Genomic DNA, 15,122 nt, shown 5'->3' on the forward strand with positions numbered 1-15,122 from the left:
TGCTCTTCCTCTCTCTCTCAAATAAATAAATAAAATCTTTTCTTATAAGATTTTATTTATTTATTTGACAGAGAGAGAGAGAGAGATCACAAGTAGGCAGAGAGGCTGGCAGAGGTGGGGGTTGGGGGGGAGAAGGCTCCCTGCTGAGCAGAAAGCCCGACACAGGGTTCGATCCCAGACCCTGGGATCATGACCTGAGCCAAAGGCAGAGGCTTTAACCCACTGAGCCACCCAGGCACCCCCAAATAAATAAAATTTTTAAAAAAGATATTCTTCAGGATATACCTCTAAGACATAAGGAATTATTTTAACATGACCACAGACATTTGTCACATCTAAGTAAATAATGGTAATTCCTTAATATCACCTACTACATAGTCCATGTTTCAATTTCTTGGATTATCTCCTAAATGTCTCTGTACAGTTGGTTTGTTGAAGTCAGGACCCAAGCCAAGCTCACACACTGCACTTGGTTGTTAAAATAGGGAGCTTCTGGCATTGCTCCAAATGATCCTTGCCTGCTGGTATTCTGCTCCCCTTGATATAGGCTGGACCTCGTGACTTGCTTGTACGATGACTAGAATCAGCAAAAGTGATAGGATTGCATTTCCAAGAGAAGGCTGCAAAAGGCTGTGACTTCCATCTCAGCACTCCTCTCCAGCTCTTCTCTGCTTCTCTGATAAAGCAAGATGTCATGTTGTGAGCTGCCCCATGGAGAGGTCCACGTGGCAAGACCTGAGAGCAACCTCCCACTAAAAGCCAGAAAAGGACTGAGGTCCAACCTCAGTTGAGGACCAACCCTTGAGGAACCAAACGCTGCCAACATCACATGGGTGAACTTGGAAGTGGCTGCCTGTGCCCCTCGAGATGACTGTAGCCCTGACATTGTCAACAGGCTTGCGAGAGCCTCTCAGCCTGGATCCCTGACCCACCAAAATGGAAATCACGAATGTTATTTTAAACCACAAGGTTCTGGGGTAACTTGTTACACAGCAGTAGATAACTAATCCCGTGGTTATGTCTCCTGAATCTCTATCTACAACTATTCGCCTATGTCTTGTGGCCTTTTTCTTGCCAGGCCCGGTCCTATTTGGAAGACAGAGTCGTGTGTATTAATCAGTGTCCCTCAAAGTGGGACCCAGAATCCCCAGGGAGATAGGGTGGTGTCTCCCGTACAAAGATGCAGACACCCCGGCTCCTTGGAAATTCCTAAATCTTGGTGTAGGGACCAGGGATCTGGACCTTTAAGAGCATCCCAGGGGAGACAGAGTTGGTCTAAAGGCTTGGCTTTCACATCCTCTGTGGAGCCCTGTGTGACCTCACATCTCTGAACCTCTGTCTCCTCATCTGCAGGATATAATGATTCTCACAGCATTTACTTGGTAGGAGGCTGTGCCTAACTGTTCCCTCTCCTACTTTCTGGATTCATGGACTCGCGCTCTTATGGGAGAAAGAAAGGGATTAGGTTACAGGTAGAGTGGGGGAATTGGTCCCACAGGTATTCTCACACGTGTCCTCACACACTCAAGTGTTACTGGCAAGCACAGATACGTTCAAGTCCTTGCATGGGAGAGACAACTGGTTTTTCAGTTTGCCAAGCAAAGGTTTCTTCTTTTAAGGCAACTTAAACGATTTATGGGAAAATCAGCCCAATTGCATACGAACTGTTGAAGATTAAAGTAATTCTGGGGAGTCTGAAATGTTAAACACCCTTTTCAAAAAGATTTTATTTATTTATTTGATGGAGAGAGACACAACAAGAAAGGGAACACAAGTAGGGGGAGCAGCAGAGGGAGAGGGAGAAGCAGGCTTCCTGCTGAGCCGAGAACCCAATGTTGGGGGCTAGATCCCAGGGTCCTGGGATCGTGACATGAGCCAAAAGCAGGTGCTTAATGACTGAGCCACCCAGGCGCCCCCTCCTTTTTTGAACTCTTTCTGCAAATTGCTACTGAATCTATGCCATCCTATTACTCTCCGTTTTTATGCCAAACATGTCACACAGTCCTTGTTTTAATATTCTATTGTCTCCTAAATTCAGTCACCTGAATTTATTTTATTTATTTTTTTTTCTTAAAATTGTATTTTATCCTTTTTTTTTTTAAGATTTTATTTATTCATTTGACAGAGAGAGAGATCACAAGTAGGCAGAGAGGCAGGCAGAGAGAGAGGAAGGGAAGCAGGCTCCCTGCGGAGCAGAGAGCCCGACGCGGGGCTCGATCCCAGGACCCTGAGATCATGACCTGAGCCGAAGGCAGCGGCTCAATCCACTGAGCCACCCAGGCGCCCCTATTTATTTATTTTAAGATTTTATTCATTTATTTGACACGGAGAGACACAGAGAGTGAGGGAACACAAGCAGGGGGAGCAGAAGAGGGAGAAGCAGCCTTCCCGCTGAGCAGGAAGCCCCATGTGGGACTCGATCCCAGGAACTGGGATCATGACCTGAGATGAAGGCAAACGCAGAACTGACTGAGCCACCCAGGCGCCAATATGTATATATTTAATGATTACCACCATAAGTTTAGTTAACGTTCATCTCTTCATGTAATTACACAAAAATGTTTTTACCTTTGATGAGAACATTTAGGATTTATTCTCTCAGCAACCTTCCACTATATCACCCAGCAGTGTTAACTACAGTCATCACGTTTCATATTATATCCTCGTTACTTATTTATCGTGTAACCAAAGTTTAGACCTTTTAACCATCTTCCCACAATTACTGCACCCCCCAACTCCTACCTGGCAACACAAATCTGATCACTTTCTCTATGCATTCATTTTTTTGAGATTTCACAAATAAATGTGATCATACAGTGTTTGTCTTTCTCAGTCTGACTTATTTCACTTAGCGTAATGCTGTTAAAGTCCATCCGTGTTGTTGCAAATATCAGGGTTTCCTTTTTTTTTTAATGGTTTAATAGTATCCTGTTGCATGTCCATACCACATTGTCTTTATTCCCTCATCATCAACAACCTAGGACGCCTAGGTTATTGCCTTGTCTTTGCTATTGTAATTAACACTCAAGTCCAAGCTTTTATTTATTCTTCTATATTTTTGCTTAGTAATTTCAGAGATTTCTTTCACATGTAAATCTTTAATTATCATTTATTTATTCCTAATGGTATTAGAAAGGGATCTGCCTTAGGTTAGGTTTCCCCAGAAACAGCCTAAGATGGGCTCTACCGACTGGGACACATTCTCAGAAGAACAAGAATGGGTCATCAGATACGGCAGGGAGGAAATGGGAGCAAGAATGTGGTCTCAGCTGTTGACCAGCTTTGCTTTGATCCTAGAGGAAACTCTGGAGCCCAAATTGTATTACCAGGTGAGTTCACCTGGAGGTAAGCCCTTTCTTACATCTGTGCCAATCTGCCATTGGCCAAGGTCAGCCAGGAGAAGGGGTGCTGGGCACTTCTAAAGAGACGGGGGCAGCTGGGCGATGGGTCTACTGTCGTAAAGGGATCTGGTGGGGGGGGCGCCTGGGTGGCTCAGTGGGTTAAATAAAGCCTCTGCCTTAGGCTCAGGTCGTGATCCCAGGGTTCTGGGATCGAGCCCCACATTGGGCTCTTTGCTCCTCAGGGAGCCTGCTTCCTCTTCTCTCTCTGCCTGCCTTTCTGCCTAGTTGTGATTTCTCTCTGTCAAATAAAAAAGAAAAAAAGGATCTGGTGGGGCCCCAACAGCATGCGCTACAGTTCACCTTTGCACTGCTCAGGTCTACTTGTTTTCCCCCTGAAGTTCCCTCCATCCAGGTACAGCTACTCCAGGATTCTGATGGGTCACAATTTCTTAGGTAAACTTGGAAGATGAGAATTAGTTCTAGAGCCTTCCCTGATAGTCATCAACTCCTTCCTTTGCTACTCACTCATTCCAGCCATCCCTTCCCTTCTACTCCTGGCTTCAGCCAGTATTTCTGCTGGTGTCCATAGCCTACCTAGTGGGTTGACCCTGGTCCTCCTCTTGAAGGGGTGACTCACTAGTTACCACGCCCTATCAAGCCATGGTACAAATCAAACTCAGTATGGCTTTCTGGAGCTGTCCCAGGGGATGACCTGAGTGCTAAACCTCTTCCTGCTGCAGCAGTCCTACCTCCCAGTGATACCAATGTCTAGAAACCCTGCCAATACGGCAAGTCTTTCCTTTGCCTGCTGATCTGTCAGCACAAGGAGACCAGCATGACCAGGAGGCAGGTGTAGCTCAAAATGCACTGGGACTCTTGCATGGTCCCTGGCAGAAATGTCCATCCCCACTCTGGGAGTTAGGATCTCTAGATGCACAGGTTCTAAAGTTAGCGGGCTGGCAGCACAAATTCCCCAAAGAGGTTACTGGGAATGATGCGAAGCAGGGCCACTCCAGCTTCTAATCCTGAGTTTCCAGACTCATATACCTATGTTCTGTGGCACAGACTATAAAACAGCCATGGGCTTGCGGTATATATTGCATTCTAAAAGATAGCGCTGGGTCCTCTTCATGCTGCCATTTAAGCTGCACCTTCCAGAAGCCGTTCCATTACCCTAAGAGGCCAGCAGCTTCTGGACGGGACAGCAAATGCAGCATGTCCACCACCACAATTCTGTTGTTGTAAATGGGTCCTTCAGTCAGAAGGAGAAAAAGGAGGTAGCTGTGGGTCACTAGTCATCAGCAGTCACATCAGCCAGAGGCTAGGTGCCCTGCTAGTAAAAGGGATCTGAGCGGGACACCGGCAGCATGCATTATGGGATCTCGTTCCAACTTGTCCATACAATTTTCCAGCTGTCCTAATGCCTTTTATTTTATTTTAAAGATTTATTTATTTATTTGTGAGGGAGAGAGAGAGAGAGAGAGAGCATGAGCTGAAGGGACAGAGGAGAGGGAATCTCAAGCAGACTCCTCGCTGAGCGCAGAGCCCGACGCTAGGCTCGATCTCACAGCACTGAGATCAGGACCTGAGCCGAAACCCAGGGTCAGATGCTAAAACGAGTGCACCACCCCGGCGCCCTGCCTTTGATTTTAATAGTTTATCCTTACCCTCCCTCATTTTAAATGACCCTTTTATCATATCTTAAATTGTTACGTATCCATGGGTCTATGCCTGGACTTTCTGTTCTTTTTTTTTTTTTAAAGATTTTATTTATTTATTTGACAGATAGAGATCACAAGCAGGCAGAGAGAGAGAGAGAGAGGAGGAAACAGGCTTCCCGCTGAGCAGAGAGCCCGATGTGGGGCTCGATCCCAGGACCCTGGGACCATGACCTGAGCCGAAGGCAGGGGCTTAACCCACTGAGCTACCCAGGTGCCCTGGACTTTCTGTTCTATTCCATTACGCTGCTCATCCAGTTCTGTGTCTCCTTCACACCACGTTTAATGTAGTAGAGCTTTGGAGTCATTTTTCTTATTCCACGGAGTCTGCTCACCTGATTAGACTCTATGTGTTACTTCTTTGGGAAGTCTGGTCACAGAGTGAGAGTTCAGTGGGTACCTGCTGAACAGAGAGATAGTCTTGCTGACTCCAACTCCTCTTTCTCCCAGTTTTTAATCCAACACCCTAATCCTCCATCAGACTCTGCTCTTAGGACAGGACTTGTTACGCCTCTCCCTCGGGCCCTCCTCCTCCAGCCTAGGGCCACTCAGGAAGCAGGGGCAACGCTCCACTGGATTCCAGAGGTGGCCAAGGGCCGAGCCGGAACTGGCTTAGGATGTCCAGGCAGATCACCAGTGGATCTGCCTGTCTCACTTGGTCATCGTGGTGTCCAACCAGCTTGGGGACAGATGGTGGTGCAGAGAACAGGACAACAAGGGAGCCTCGTCTGGGGACAGCAGGGAACAGCCCAGACACTGGAGACAGTCCTGCATTCAAGGCCTCCAGAAGTCATTCTCTGCGTGATCCTCAGAAGTCACCGAACTCTCTAAACCTCGTTAGTAACCACAGAACCTATTTCCCAGAGTTGTTACAAGGATAAAATGACATCTATGTATAAAGTGACTGGTACCATAAAAGAGGCTAAAAAGAAAGTGATTCTTTTCCTTATCTTCTCATCTCATTCCTTCCTACAATCTCATCTGCAAAATGGGGCCCAGCCACCTGTCACATAACCCCAAAGGGAAACCAGGGCCCCAGGAGCCGGAAAGCGTCAAGTTCCAGAAAACGAGAGGTGACGGTAACAAAGAGCTCTGGCTCTAGGGCCGGGTTTGAATCTTACCACTGCTCCCTGTGGGCTGTGTGACCCCGAAGTGATCAGGTGACCTCACTGTGCCTTAGTCTCCTCACCTGTGAAACAGGAAGACGGCACTATCCAGCCCATGGGGTTCTGTAAAGGAAGTGTGAGATACTGGAGCCCTTAGGAAGCACTGGAGAAAGGCTAGAGGTGGTGTGGCTGGGTTGCCCCCCAGAAGGGACGTACCCTGGCCCCCCTCGCCACCACCTGGGGCTTTGGAATAGTGAATGGAGCAGGCTGCACTCCTCAGCCCGATGATGCCTGTGCTGGGGGCCTCTCTTCCAAACACCCTCACCCCCCTCTTCAGCCAGTCGCCCCATTAGGATGAGGCACTGACCTAGGGGATCTGCTCGGCCAACCAGCCTCCCCGGCTTGACTTGGCTTTGCAGAGCCTCAGGCTGGAACCATGATGCTCCCGCCTTCCTTCAGCTGATACTCACTGAGGTGTCACCTTGAACCTGGCCCAGTGCTGGGACTGCAGAGATGACAAGTCCCTGCCACCTGTCACACTGGGCAGAACGCCTGGGAGACCGAGAATGACAATGTAGGGTGATCAGTAAATGGAAAGAGGGACTTAGGGACATGTGGGAGCCCCAAGAGGGCTGAGGAGACCAGGAAAGCTTCCCAGAGGAGGGAAAAGCCTGAGTTGAAGGTTAACACGGAAGGACTGTGTCAGGTGAAGGGGGAGCAGGTAGGCGTTCTGTACGGGGAGAATTACCTGAGGCAGGCCTGTAAGTAGGTTGCGCGGCTGAGGTAGAGGAGGGAAAGAGCAAGAAGTGAGCTGCAAGGCTGCACATGGACTGGGGGATTGCAGGCCTCAAAGGGCAGGCTTCAGAGTTAGGAATGTGTCCTGCGGGCACTGGGAAGTCAAGGAAGACATGGGTGGGAGAGGGCAAGATGCCACTTGCCTTTCCCCAGCCTGTCATCTCTCACCAGCCGCCAGGGTCTCTGCTCTCTCTGCCATCCTTGTCTGCTCCTGAGACCTGTCAGCCATGCTTCCACCTCAGGGCCTTTGCACTTGCTGTCGTCTTTGCCTGGAGAGGGAAGGGTGAAGATTTGTAGTGGGGGAGGCATGGGGTTGAGCTTAATATGGGGGTCGGGGGAGGATCTGATTTGGAGTTCACATGTGTTTGTTCTGAATGGGCCTCATTATGTGACCTGCTAGGTGACAGTGGTGTTATGTTTGAAAGGGAGGGACAGGGGAGATCTCTCAGGAGCATACGTATGGCAGGTGTGGATGGGCCTCCAAGTGTGGGGTCATGCGGCACCAAAGATTTTGCCATCGGTTGGAAGCTTTTTATGCCACTGGGGTGACCCTGGGGGGGGGGCCCAGGAGGGTCCTCATAGCAGGGATCAAGGCCTTTGGTGGGTGGGGTCAGCGAGAGCCAGCGTGATGGGAAGTATTACCCAGTTTCCAGGTGAGGAAACAGGCTCAGAGAGGTTTCGGGGTTCACTCCAGCTAGTGATGGACAAAGGCAGGACTCACACCCAAGTCTGCTGGCTCCTGAGTTTGGGGGGTCCCCAAGCATCAGTTTCTGTGAGACTAACGCAGAGATGGAGACAGATGGGCTGCGAGGTGGGGATGGTTAGGGTGACAAAATTGATGACCTTTGCCAAGACAGACGCCTTGGGGTAAAGCTGGGCCTGGGCTGGGGGCCAGTTCCTCCAGCTATGAAGGGCACCTAACGGTCAAGAGAGAGAGAGAAAGGGAAGCCCCCAAGAGAAGGAGGAGGTGGTGGGGTTGTATGAGGGTGAACCTGCCTTCTGGGGTGAGGCCCAGCCCCACGTCCACCATCCACCTGTGAATAGCACCAGATCGAGTATCTGCCTCCCTCTTCCCCTCCGCCCCTCCAGCCCTCCTTCTCCTCCCTCTCCGCCTCCCCCTTCACTACGTGGACTGGCCTACGCCTCAGTGCACCCACTCAAAGGGCCTAGTCTAATCCCCTGACATCACCACTACCCCTCACGGGCTCTTTCTGGCAGCCCTGGGAGCCCCCGGCCTTGGAGATCCAATTTAGGATCCCCCCCCCCCAGAGCCCATCTTTCCTTCAAATTTCTCCCTCTTTCAGCTCACAGTTCGGATTAGAGACACCCCCAGGTCCAGTCCCAAGCTGGGGGGCAGGAGTCTAGGATCTGTTCAGCTTCCTGTGTGACTTTAGCTAAGCAGATGTCCTTCTCTGGGCCTCAGGCGCCTTATTATATCTCCTTACCACCCTCTCCCTGGACCCGGGCTAATCGCATCAACCTATTTTGGCTTCTTCTCAGCACTTTGTTGCTTTGGGAAAAAATTTTTTTTCTTTCTAAAACATTTTATTTACTCATATGACAGAGATCACAAGTAGGCAGAGAGGCAGGCAGAGAGAGAGGGGGAAGCAGGCTCCCCGCTGAGCAGAGAGCCCGATGTGGGGCTCCATCCCAGGACCCTGGGATCATGACCTGAGCTGAAAGCAGAGGCTTTAACCCACTGAGCCACTCAGGCGCCCCGGGAAATTTTGTTTTTATCAGTTCACATACTTGTTGTTGGTGTCCCCCTCTGGACTGGGCACCCTTGCAAGGCAGGGACCCGGCCCATCTTATTACTCACCCTGATGCCCGTCCACAGTAGAGGTCCCATCGAAATCGGCTAGTTGAATGTAGACATGGGTGAATGAATGAACAGGTGTATCTCCTGCCTTTGCAGGAAAGCTGTGGGCCTTCTTTCTCCACACCAGGGAGGAAGGTAGAGCAGTCTTCCATCCCCCCAGTTGGATAGAAGCAGTAGGGGCAGCTCTGCCTCCGGAGCACTTTGACCCAGTGTGTGGGCAGGGGCTGAGAACCAAACAATGCTCCCCTATGGAGAGACTGGGACCTTGTGAAGGAGGACCAGAACCCAGCCACCCCGCTGAGTGGCAAGGCTTCCCTAGCTGGAAAGGGCCTTAGGTGTGTGTCTGTGTGTCTGCCACCATCGGCCCAGATCTCAGGAGTCCTGGCCTCCAGCTGCACGCGTATCGGTGTGCACGCACGGGACTGTGGTGTGTGTACACCCACATATGACCTGTCTGCTCTGCGCATGTGCCTCTGCGAGGGCCTCTGGCTGTGGCTCTGTGTGCACATGTGTGCCCATATGTGCGTGCACACGTGTTTGCACCCTCCGTCTGTAGGGCCTGTGGGCCTGGCAGTGATGTGGCCAGAGGGAGAGGGAGAAGCAGACTCCCTGCTGAGCTGGGAGTCTGAGGCAGGATTTGATCCCAGGACCGGGATCATGACCTGAGGCCAAGGCAGCCACTTAACCTACTGAGCCACCCAGGCTTCCCGAGTCAGGGAAGGGATTTTTGTCTGACTTGTTCTCTGTTCTATCCCAGCACCTGGAACAGGGACCAGCACACAGTGGGCATCAGTACTACTTAAATGAATGAATGTGAGTGTGTTCACATATCTGGTGTGCGCCCATGTGCCAACGTGTGTGTGTGTAGATGTGCACACGCTCCTGTGTCTAAGGTACCTTGGTGTGAGTGATGTTGCTCACAAGTCACCACTCCCATCCCTTTTCCAAACTCCTCGGAGGTCAGGGACCAATGCCTGGGTCCCAGTGGGGGCGGAGCAGGAGGCAGCCTTCTCCCGAGTAACTGGATCCCGGACGTGCAGAGCAGCAGGGAGCAGGGCGGCCCCTTTGTCCCCCGATAATCCCCTCCCAGCAACCAGGTCTTAAGGTCGAGTTTGGGGACCGTAGAAGACTAGGGTGTCACCTCAGTGTCCCCCTCCCAGCCTGTCCTTTGCTTCTGGGGCTTCTGCACCTGTGCCGCCCTCCCCAACACCTCCCCCCGCTCTAGGGTGTGACTCCTTCCCTCCCTCTTGGGCGGCCTCAGCGCTCAGCCCAGGTATAAATCCACCTGAGGGGCTGGAGGACAGGTGCCCCAGAAGAATCCAGAGACTGGAGGAGGAAGGAGCCAAGGAGAGAGCATGAGCTATCCGCTAGGTGAGTTGGGGGTGTTTGTGGAGTTCCAGGGTCTAAAGACCAGGAGGGGAAGAGGTACCCTCCAGGGTCTCTAGCCCTCAGAACTCATGTGCCTGGCTGCTTCTTTGCATGCTAGGAACCTCCAAATCCTTACACACAGAAGGTTTTGTTCATCACTCACTCATTCATTCAAGAATTATTGAGGTGCTAGGTAGTTTTCTAAGCATTTGGGGATACAGCAGTGAACAAACAGACAAAAAGCTATGGTCTCATGGAGATTTCATTCTGCAGACAGACGATACACATCATCGTCATAAGTAAGTAAATTATGGGGCATCTGGGTGGCTCAGTTGGTTAAACACCTTCGGCTCCTCAGGTCATGATCTCAGGGTCCTGGGATCAAGACCCACATCGGGCTCTCTGCTCAGCAGGGACTCTGCTTCTCCCTCTCCCTCTGCCCCTCCCCGCCACTCGTGTTCTCTCTCTCTCTCTCTCCCTCAATTAAATAAATTCTTTTAAAAAAATAAGTACATTATAATGCAATGTGATAGAAGGTGAGTGCAATGAGCCAATTTTTTGAACGAATGCATGAATGAATGGGCCTTCACTTTCAGCCTTCCCTTAAGTTCTAAACTTAGGGAACTCAGGAATGTAGAAAGGGGAACAAAGGAGACCATCAACATTTGCTTCTCATCTCCATTGCTTCCTGCTCATGACCCGAGGTAACACCCCCCCCCCACCCAAGCCTCACTCTGGGAAGAGAACTGGGTCTGAGCTGTAAAGGGACCCTTTGCAGCATTTATTCAAATTTAAAATGAGCACACCCTTGGGACACCTGGGTGGCTCAGTGGGTTAAAACCTCTGCCTCGGGCTCAGGTCATGACCCCAGGGTCCTGGGATAGAGCCCCGCATCAGATCGCATGGGGTTCTCTGTTTGGCAGAGAACCTGTTTCCCCCCACCCCATCTCTCTGCCTGTCTCTCTGCCTACTTGTGATCTGTCAAATAAATAAAATCTTTATAAATAAAATAAAATAAGCGCACCCTCCAAGGTGCCTAAAGAGTTTGGGATAAGGATGTTCATGGGAGCGTTCCGTCATTCAACAAATATTTATTAAGCTCTGTGCCAGGTGCTGGGGAACCAGCAGCAAATGAATCAGGGCAGGTTCTCTCTTTCCTGGAGCCAACATTCTAGGGGGAGAGACAGTAACAAACAAGCAGACAAATAATTAAGTAAATTAAATAGCAAAAGTCTCTGAAGACTATAGACCGGGGAGGGGGAGGGGCTTTTGATACGTGGTGAGGGCAGCTTATCTGAGTTGAGGCCTGAAGAACAAGAAGGATCCAGCGGCTGGGAAGGTTTGGGGTGGTCCTGGCAGGGCCCGGGAAGGGCAAAGGCTTGGGGTGGGGGCGAATGGAATGGGAGACCAGTACAGAGGGGCGAGGCTTTGTAGGCCACTGAAGGGCTTTGGTTTATTCACTTCCACTGTGTGAGGTCTGAGCAGAGGAAGAATTCAGGCACAGGAGGGATCTAGTTGAACTGGGGGGCTGTTGGGGAGGAGGTCAGCAAGGGTCAAAGAAGCAGAGACAGGTTGGGGGAGGCTACTGGGTGAGAAGGGCCGGTGGCTGGGACCCAGGGCGTGGCAATGGACAGAGGGGGAAAGCAGGTAGATTCTCAGTGCCTCTTGTCAACTTTTAAGACTTTTTATTGAGAAGAACAAACAGAAAAGTACCCAACTCATGAAGCGTACAGCTCAATGAATTTTCACAAAATGATCGTATCCTTGTCATGAGCACTCAGACCAAGAAACACAGAGCTGGACTGGCTACCTTTTAAGGACAGAGCCGATAGGGTTTACTGTGGGGTGAATGTGGACAGCAAGAGAGAATGAGGCATCAAAGAGGATCCCAGGTTTTGACCTGAGCAAAGGGAAGAGTGGAAGCACCCTTGCCTGAGATGCGGAAGGCTGGGAGGGAGCGCGGAAGAGGAACCCAGAGTTGAGTATTGGAGACTTTGAGTTGAGACACTTATTGGTATCCAATAATGTCAAGCAGGAAGTTGAATACATCAGGTCTGGGGTCCCATGGAACGTTCTGGGCTGGAAACAATCTCCTTACAGGGTGATGCAGCCCCGACTTGGATACACACAATTGTTGCAGGCCACAAGGGCTGTGCCCATGGGAAGAGTTGCAACAAAGAATGAATGAACCAGCAGGCGGGCTCGGGGATTGGATGCTGACCTCTGATTTCCTCTGCCAGCCCCGTTCTGCCTGCTGACGCTGCTGCTGCTGCCCCTCAGTCCGGGGGCCCCTATCTCCCCAGCTGAGCCCATCAGTCAGGCCTACAGCCTGGCCCTCTACATGCAGAAGAATACATCGGCGCTGCTGCAGACTTATGTGAGTGACACGGGGCACAAGCAGGGGACGAGGGCAGCGGGACACTGCCCTCCCAGCCCAGCCCCGGGTAGTGGAAGCAGAGCAAGGTCAGGAGAAGTTTCCTCCACGAGTCTGAGGGTTCAGGGGCTCCGTGCCCTAAAGACTCACTCCAACACTGTCACTGATGGCTGGTGACCTTGGGCTATTCGTTCCTTCTCTCTCTCCGTCTCAGCTCCCTCATCTGCAAAATGGAATTGGGATCCTGCTTTTGCTCACCTTTCAGGACCGTTACAAGACTCAAAGGCGGCACAGACAGAGAAAGACCTCGTGCTGGGTGCTTACCTGAGCCCGAGGCTGCGCTAGGCACGCACCCCCCTTCCCTCACAGACTCCTCCAACAGTTCGGAGAGACGGAGTTATAACCAGATATGGAAACTGAGTCTCAGAGAGGGTGAAAAATTTGCTCAAGGTCACACAGCTAAATCACTGGCAGCACCAGGATCTTAACCCTGGTCTGTGGCATTGAAGTCAATCCTCCCCGCTCCTCACCCCCTGCTGTCTAGTAGCTCAGACTAGCAGCCTGCCAGCTGAATCTGACCCACAGGTGTTTTCTGTTTGGGCCATGATATACTTGTTCAAGTTTTGAACATGACTGCCTGACTCCAACAAGCACAGGGGCACTCCTGGCCCCTATCCCATCTTAGTTCTGCCTTCTTCCCCAAGTTACACGATCTGCCTAGCCCCTAGAGGCCCCAGGGTCTGTGACTCTCCATTGTACTATATTCCAGGCCCGTGCAAAGTTACTAAATGTAGTTTCTAGTCCTGTAACTGCCACCATTCCCTGGTTAGCTTTGGGTACCCCGAACCTCGGTTTCTTCACCTGTGAGTTAGAAATGGAGGACCAGATGGTCTATCAATTTGGTGATTTATCAGTGGGCGTCAAGATTCTATAGGTCCAGGTTTGTGGAGGCCAGAACTTTAACGGAGAAGGCACTCAACTAAATTTAATAATGTTAACAATTATTTATTAATGATTATAATAAAATTAATAAGCGTAAATAACTAAATGCCACAAATTAAAAAGAACCAGAGACTCTCATTACACTGTCAATTCTTTAGACTGAAAATAGTATAATAAATAATATAATCATAGTGTTATGATATTAATATATTATAAACAGTGGCTTATCATGCCCTTATTGTATGCCAGGAGCTGTGCTAAGTGCTTTCTATGTAGCACTTCTTTTGTTTGCACAAGAATACCGATGCATGGGAATTATTGAAGCTGTGATTCAGAGTGGTACAACTTGTACATGAAACTGGGCCATCACAGAGCCCAGGCTCTGTGCTAGGAGATGTCCACCAGCTCCCCCTGGGAAGATGTCAGATGTGAAGCCAGGGGGAGCCCCAGGGGACCACTTAAGTCCCTGCACTCCTGTCTCTGTCTCTCGTGCAGCTCCAGCACCAGGGCAGCCCCTTCAGTGACCCTGGCTTCTCAGCCCCCGAGCTTCAGCTCAGCAGTCTGCCTCCTGCCGCCGTCTCCTTCAAGACCTGGCATGCCCTGGATGACGGGGAGCGGCTGAGCCATGCCCAGGGGGCCTTCCTGGCCTTGACCCAGCACCTCCAGCTCGTGGGGGACGACCAGCGAGACCTTAACCCCGGCAGTCCTATCCTGCTGGCTCAGCTTGGGGCTGCAAGACTCAGGGCCCAAGGCCTGCTGGGCAACATGGCTGCCATCATGACCGCCCTGGGCCTGCCCATCCCCCCTGAAGAGGACACTCTAGGAGTTGTCCCCTTCGGGGCCTCAGCCTTTGAGAGGAAATGTCGAGGCTATGTAGTGACCCGGGAATATGGCCACTGGACAGACCGAGCTGTGAGGGACTTGGCTCTGCTCAAGGCCAAGTACCCTGGATAGAGGAGGCAGGACTTCCTGTCAGAGGCTGCAACACTTCTTTCCCAGTGGACTCTTCTCTGCCTTGCTTCTTGGCGAGAAAGGAGACACGTCATGTCTAGCAGACAGGGTGTGTATATTTGGGGATATTACCTAGGAAGTAGGCCTCAAGTCCCTTTTGCCTGGGCCTTTTCTGCCTGGGTCCTATGGCCTCCCTTCCGGATCTGGGGGGGACTCTATGGATATCATTTTGTAGGTTCTCAATCCAGGGGTCCTGGTTGCCCACATCCTGGGTGGAAAGAAGTGTCTTTTTGAAGAGGCTTCACTTAGCACTCTGCAGGGAGAGGACAGTGGGTCTCCTTCCTGGGCTCTCCCTCAGACCCTCCTGCTCCTGTAAGTTTGCCGAGGTCTTCTTGTCTCTACCTCACTTCCTGTGGGAAGCTGTGTGCTTTCTGAGCAGAGAGGCCTCCCGTCTTTGGAGTTCATTGCCTCCCCTAGTCTACCTCCCTGACTAGGCCCTCTGTTCCAACTTTCCATTTTGAGGGACTTCATTTCTTGATCAATGGAAGTCCAGCTGAAAAAGTAAGGACTCCTCTAGATGTTTACTGCTCAGAACACATCCACTTCCTGTTCTAGAATGACTGATGTTATTCTTGGCCTGGGGGCATTTGTGAAACTCCTATTTATATTGTGGCTTTTGGGTATGTCTGGGAGACCAGGCTGTGGCCC

The 15,122-nt window shown here is 50.9% G+C and overlaps 1 protein-coding gene across 1 annotated transcript; it reads left to right on the plus strand.

Moving 5' to 3' along the window:
- The first annotated feature begins 6,047 nt into the window (after nt 1–6,047).
- On the plus strand, nt 6,048–15,108 carry LOC123933592 (cardiotrophin-2-like). The gene is made up of 3 exons (XM_045992936.1): nt 6,048–6,132; nt 12,388–12,528; nt 13,927–15,108. The coding sequence occupies exons 1-3, from the start codon at nt 6,048–6,050 to the stop codon at nt 14,415–14,417; spliced, it is 717 nt and encodes a 238-aa protein (XP_045848892.1). The 3' UTR covers nt 14,418–15,108.
- Nucleotides 15,109–15,122: the final 14 nt, after the last annotated feature.

Source organism: Meles meles, chromosome 21, assembly GCF_922984935.1.
Source record: "Meles meles chromosome 21, mMelMel3.1 paternal haplotype, whole genome shotgun sequence".
NCBI classification, from domain to species: domain Eukaryota; kingdom Metazoa; phylum Chordata; class Mammalia; order Carnivora; family Mustelidae; genus Meles; species Meles meles.

Coding starts and splice junctions, on each gene's coding strand:
- LOC123933592 (XM_045992936.1), top strand. CDS start 6,048: ATGGGGCCCAGCCACCTGTCACATAACCCCAAAGGGAAACCAGGGCCC. Junction 6,133..12,387: donor CAAGTTCCAGAAAACGAGAG/GTGACGGTAACA, acceptor TTCCTCTGCCAG/CCCCGTTCTGCCTGCTGACG. Junction 12,529..13,926: donor GCTGCTGCAGACTTATGTGA/GTGACACGGGGC, acceptor GGACCACTTAAG/TCCCTGCACTCCTGTCTCTG.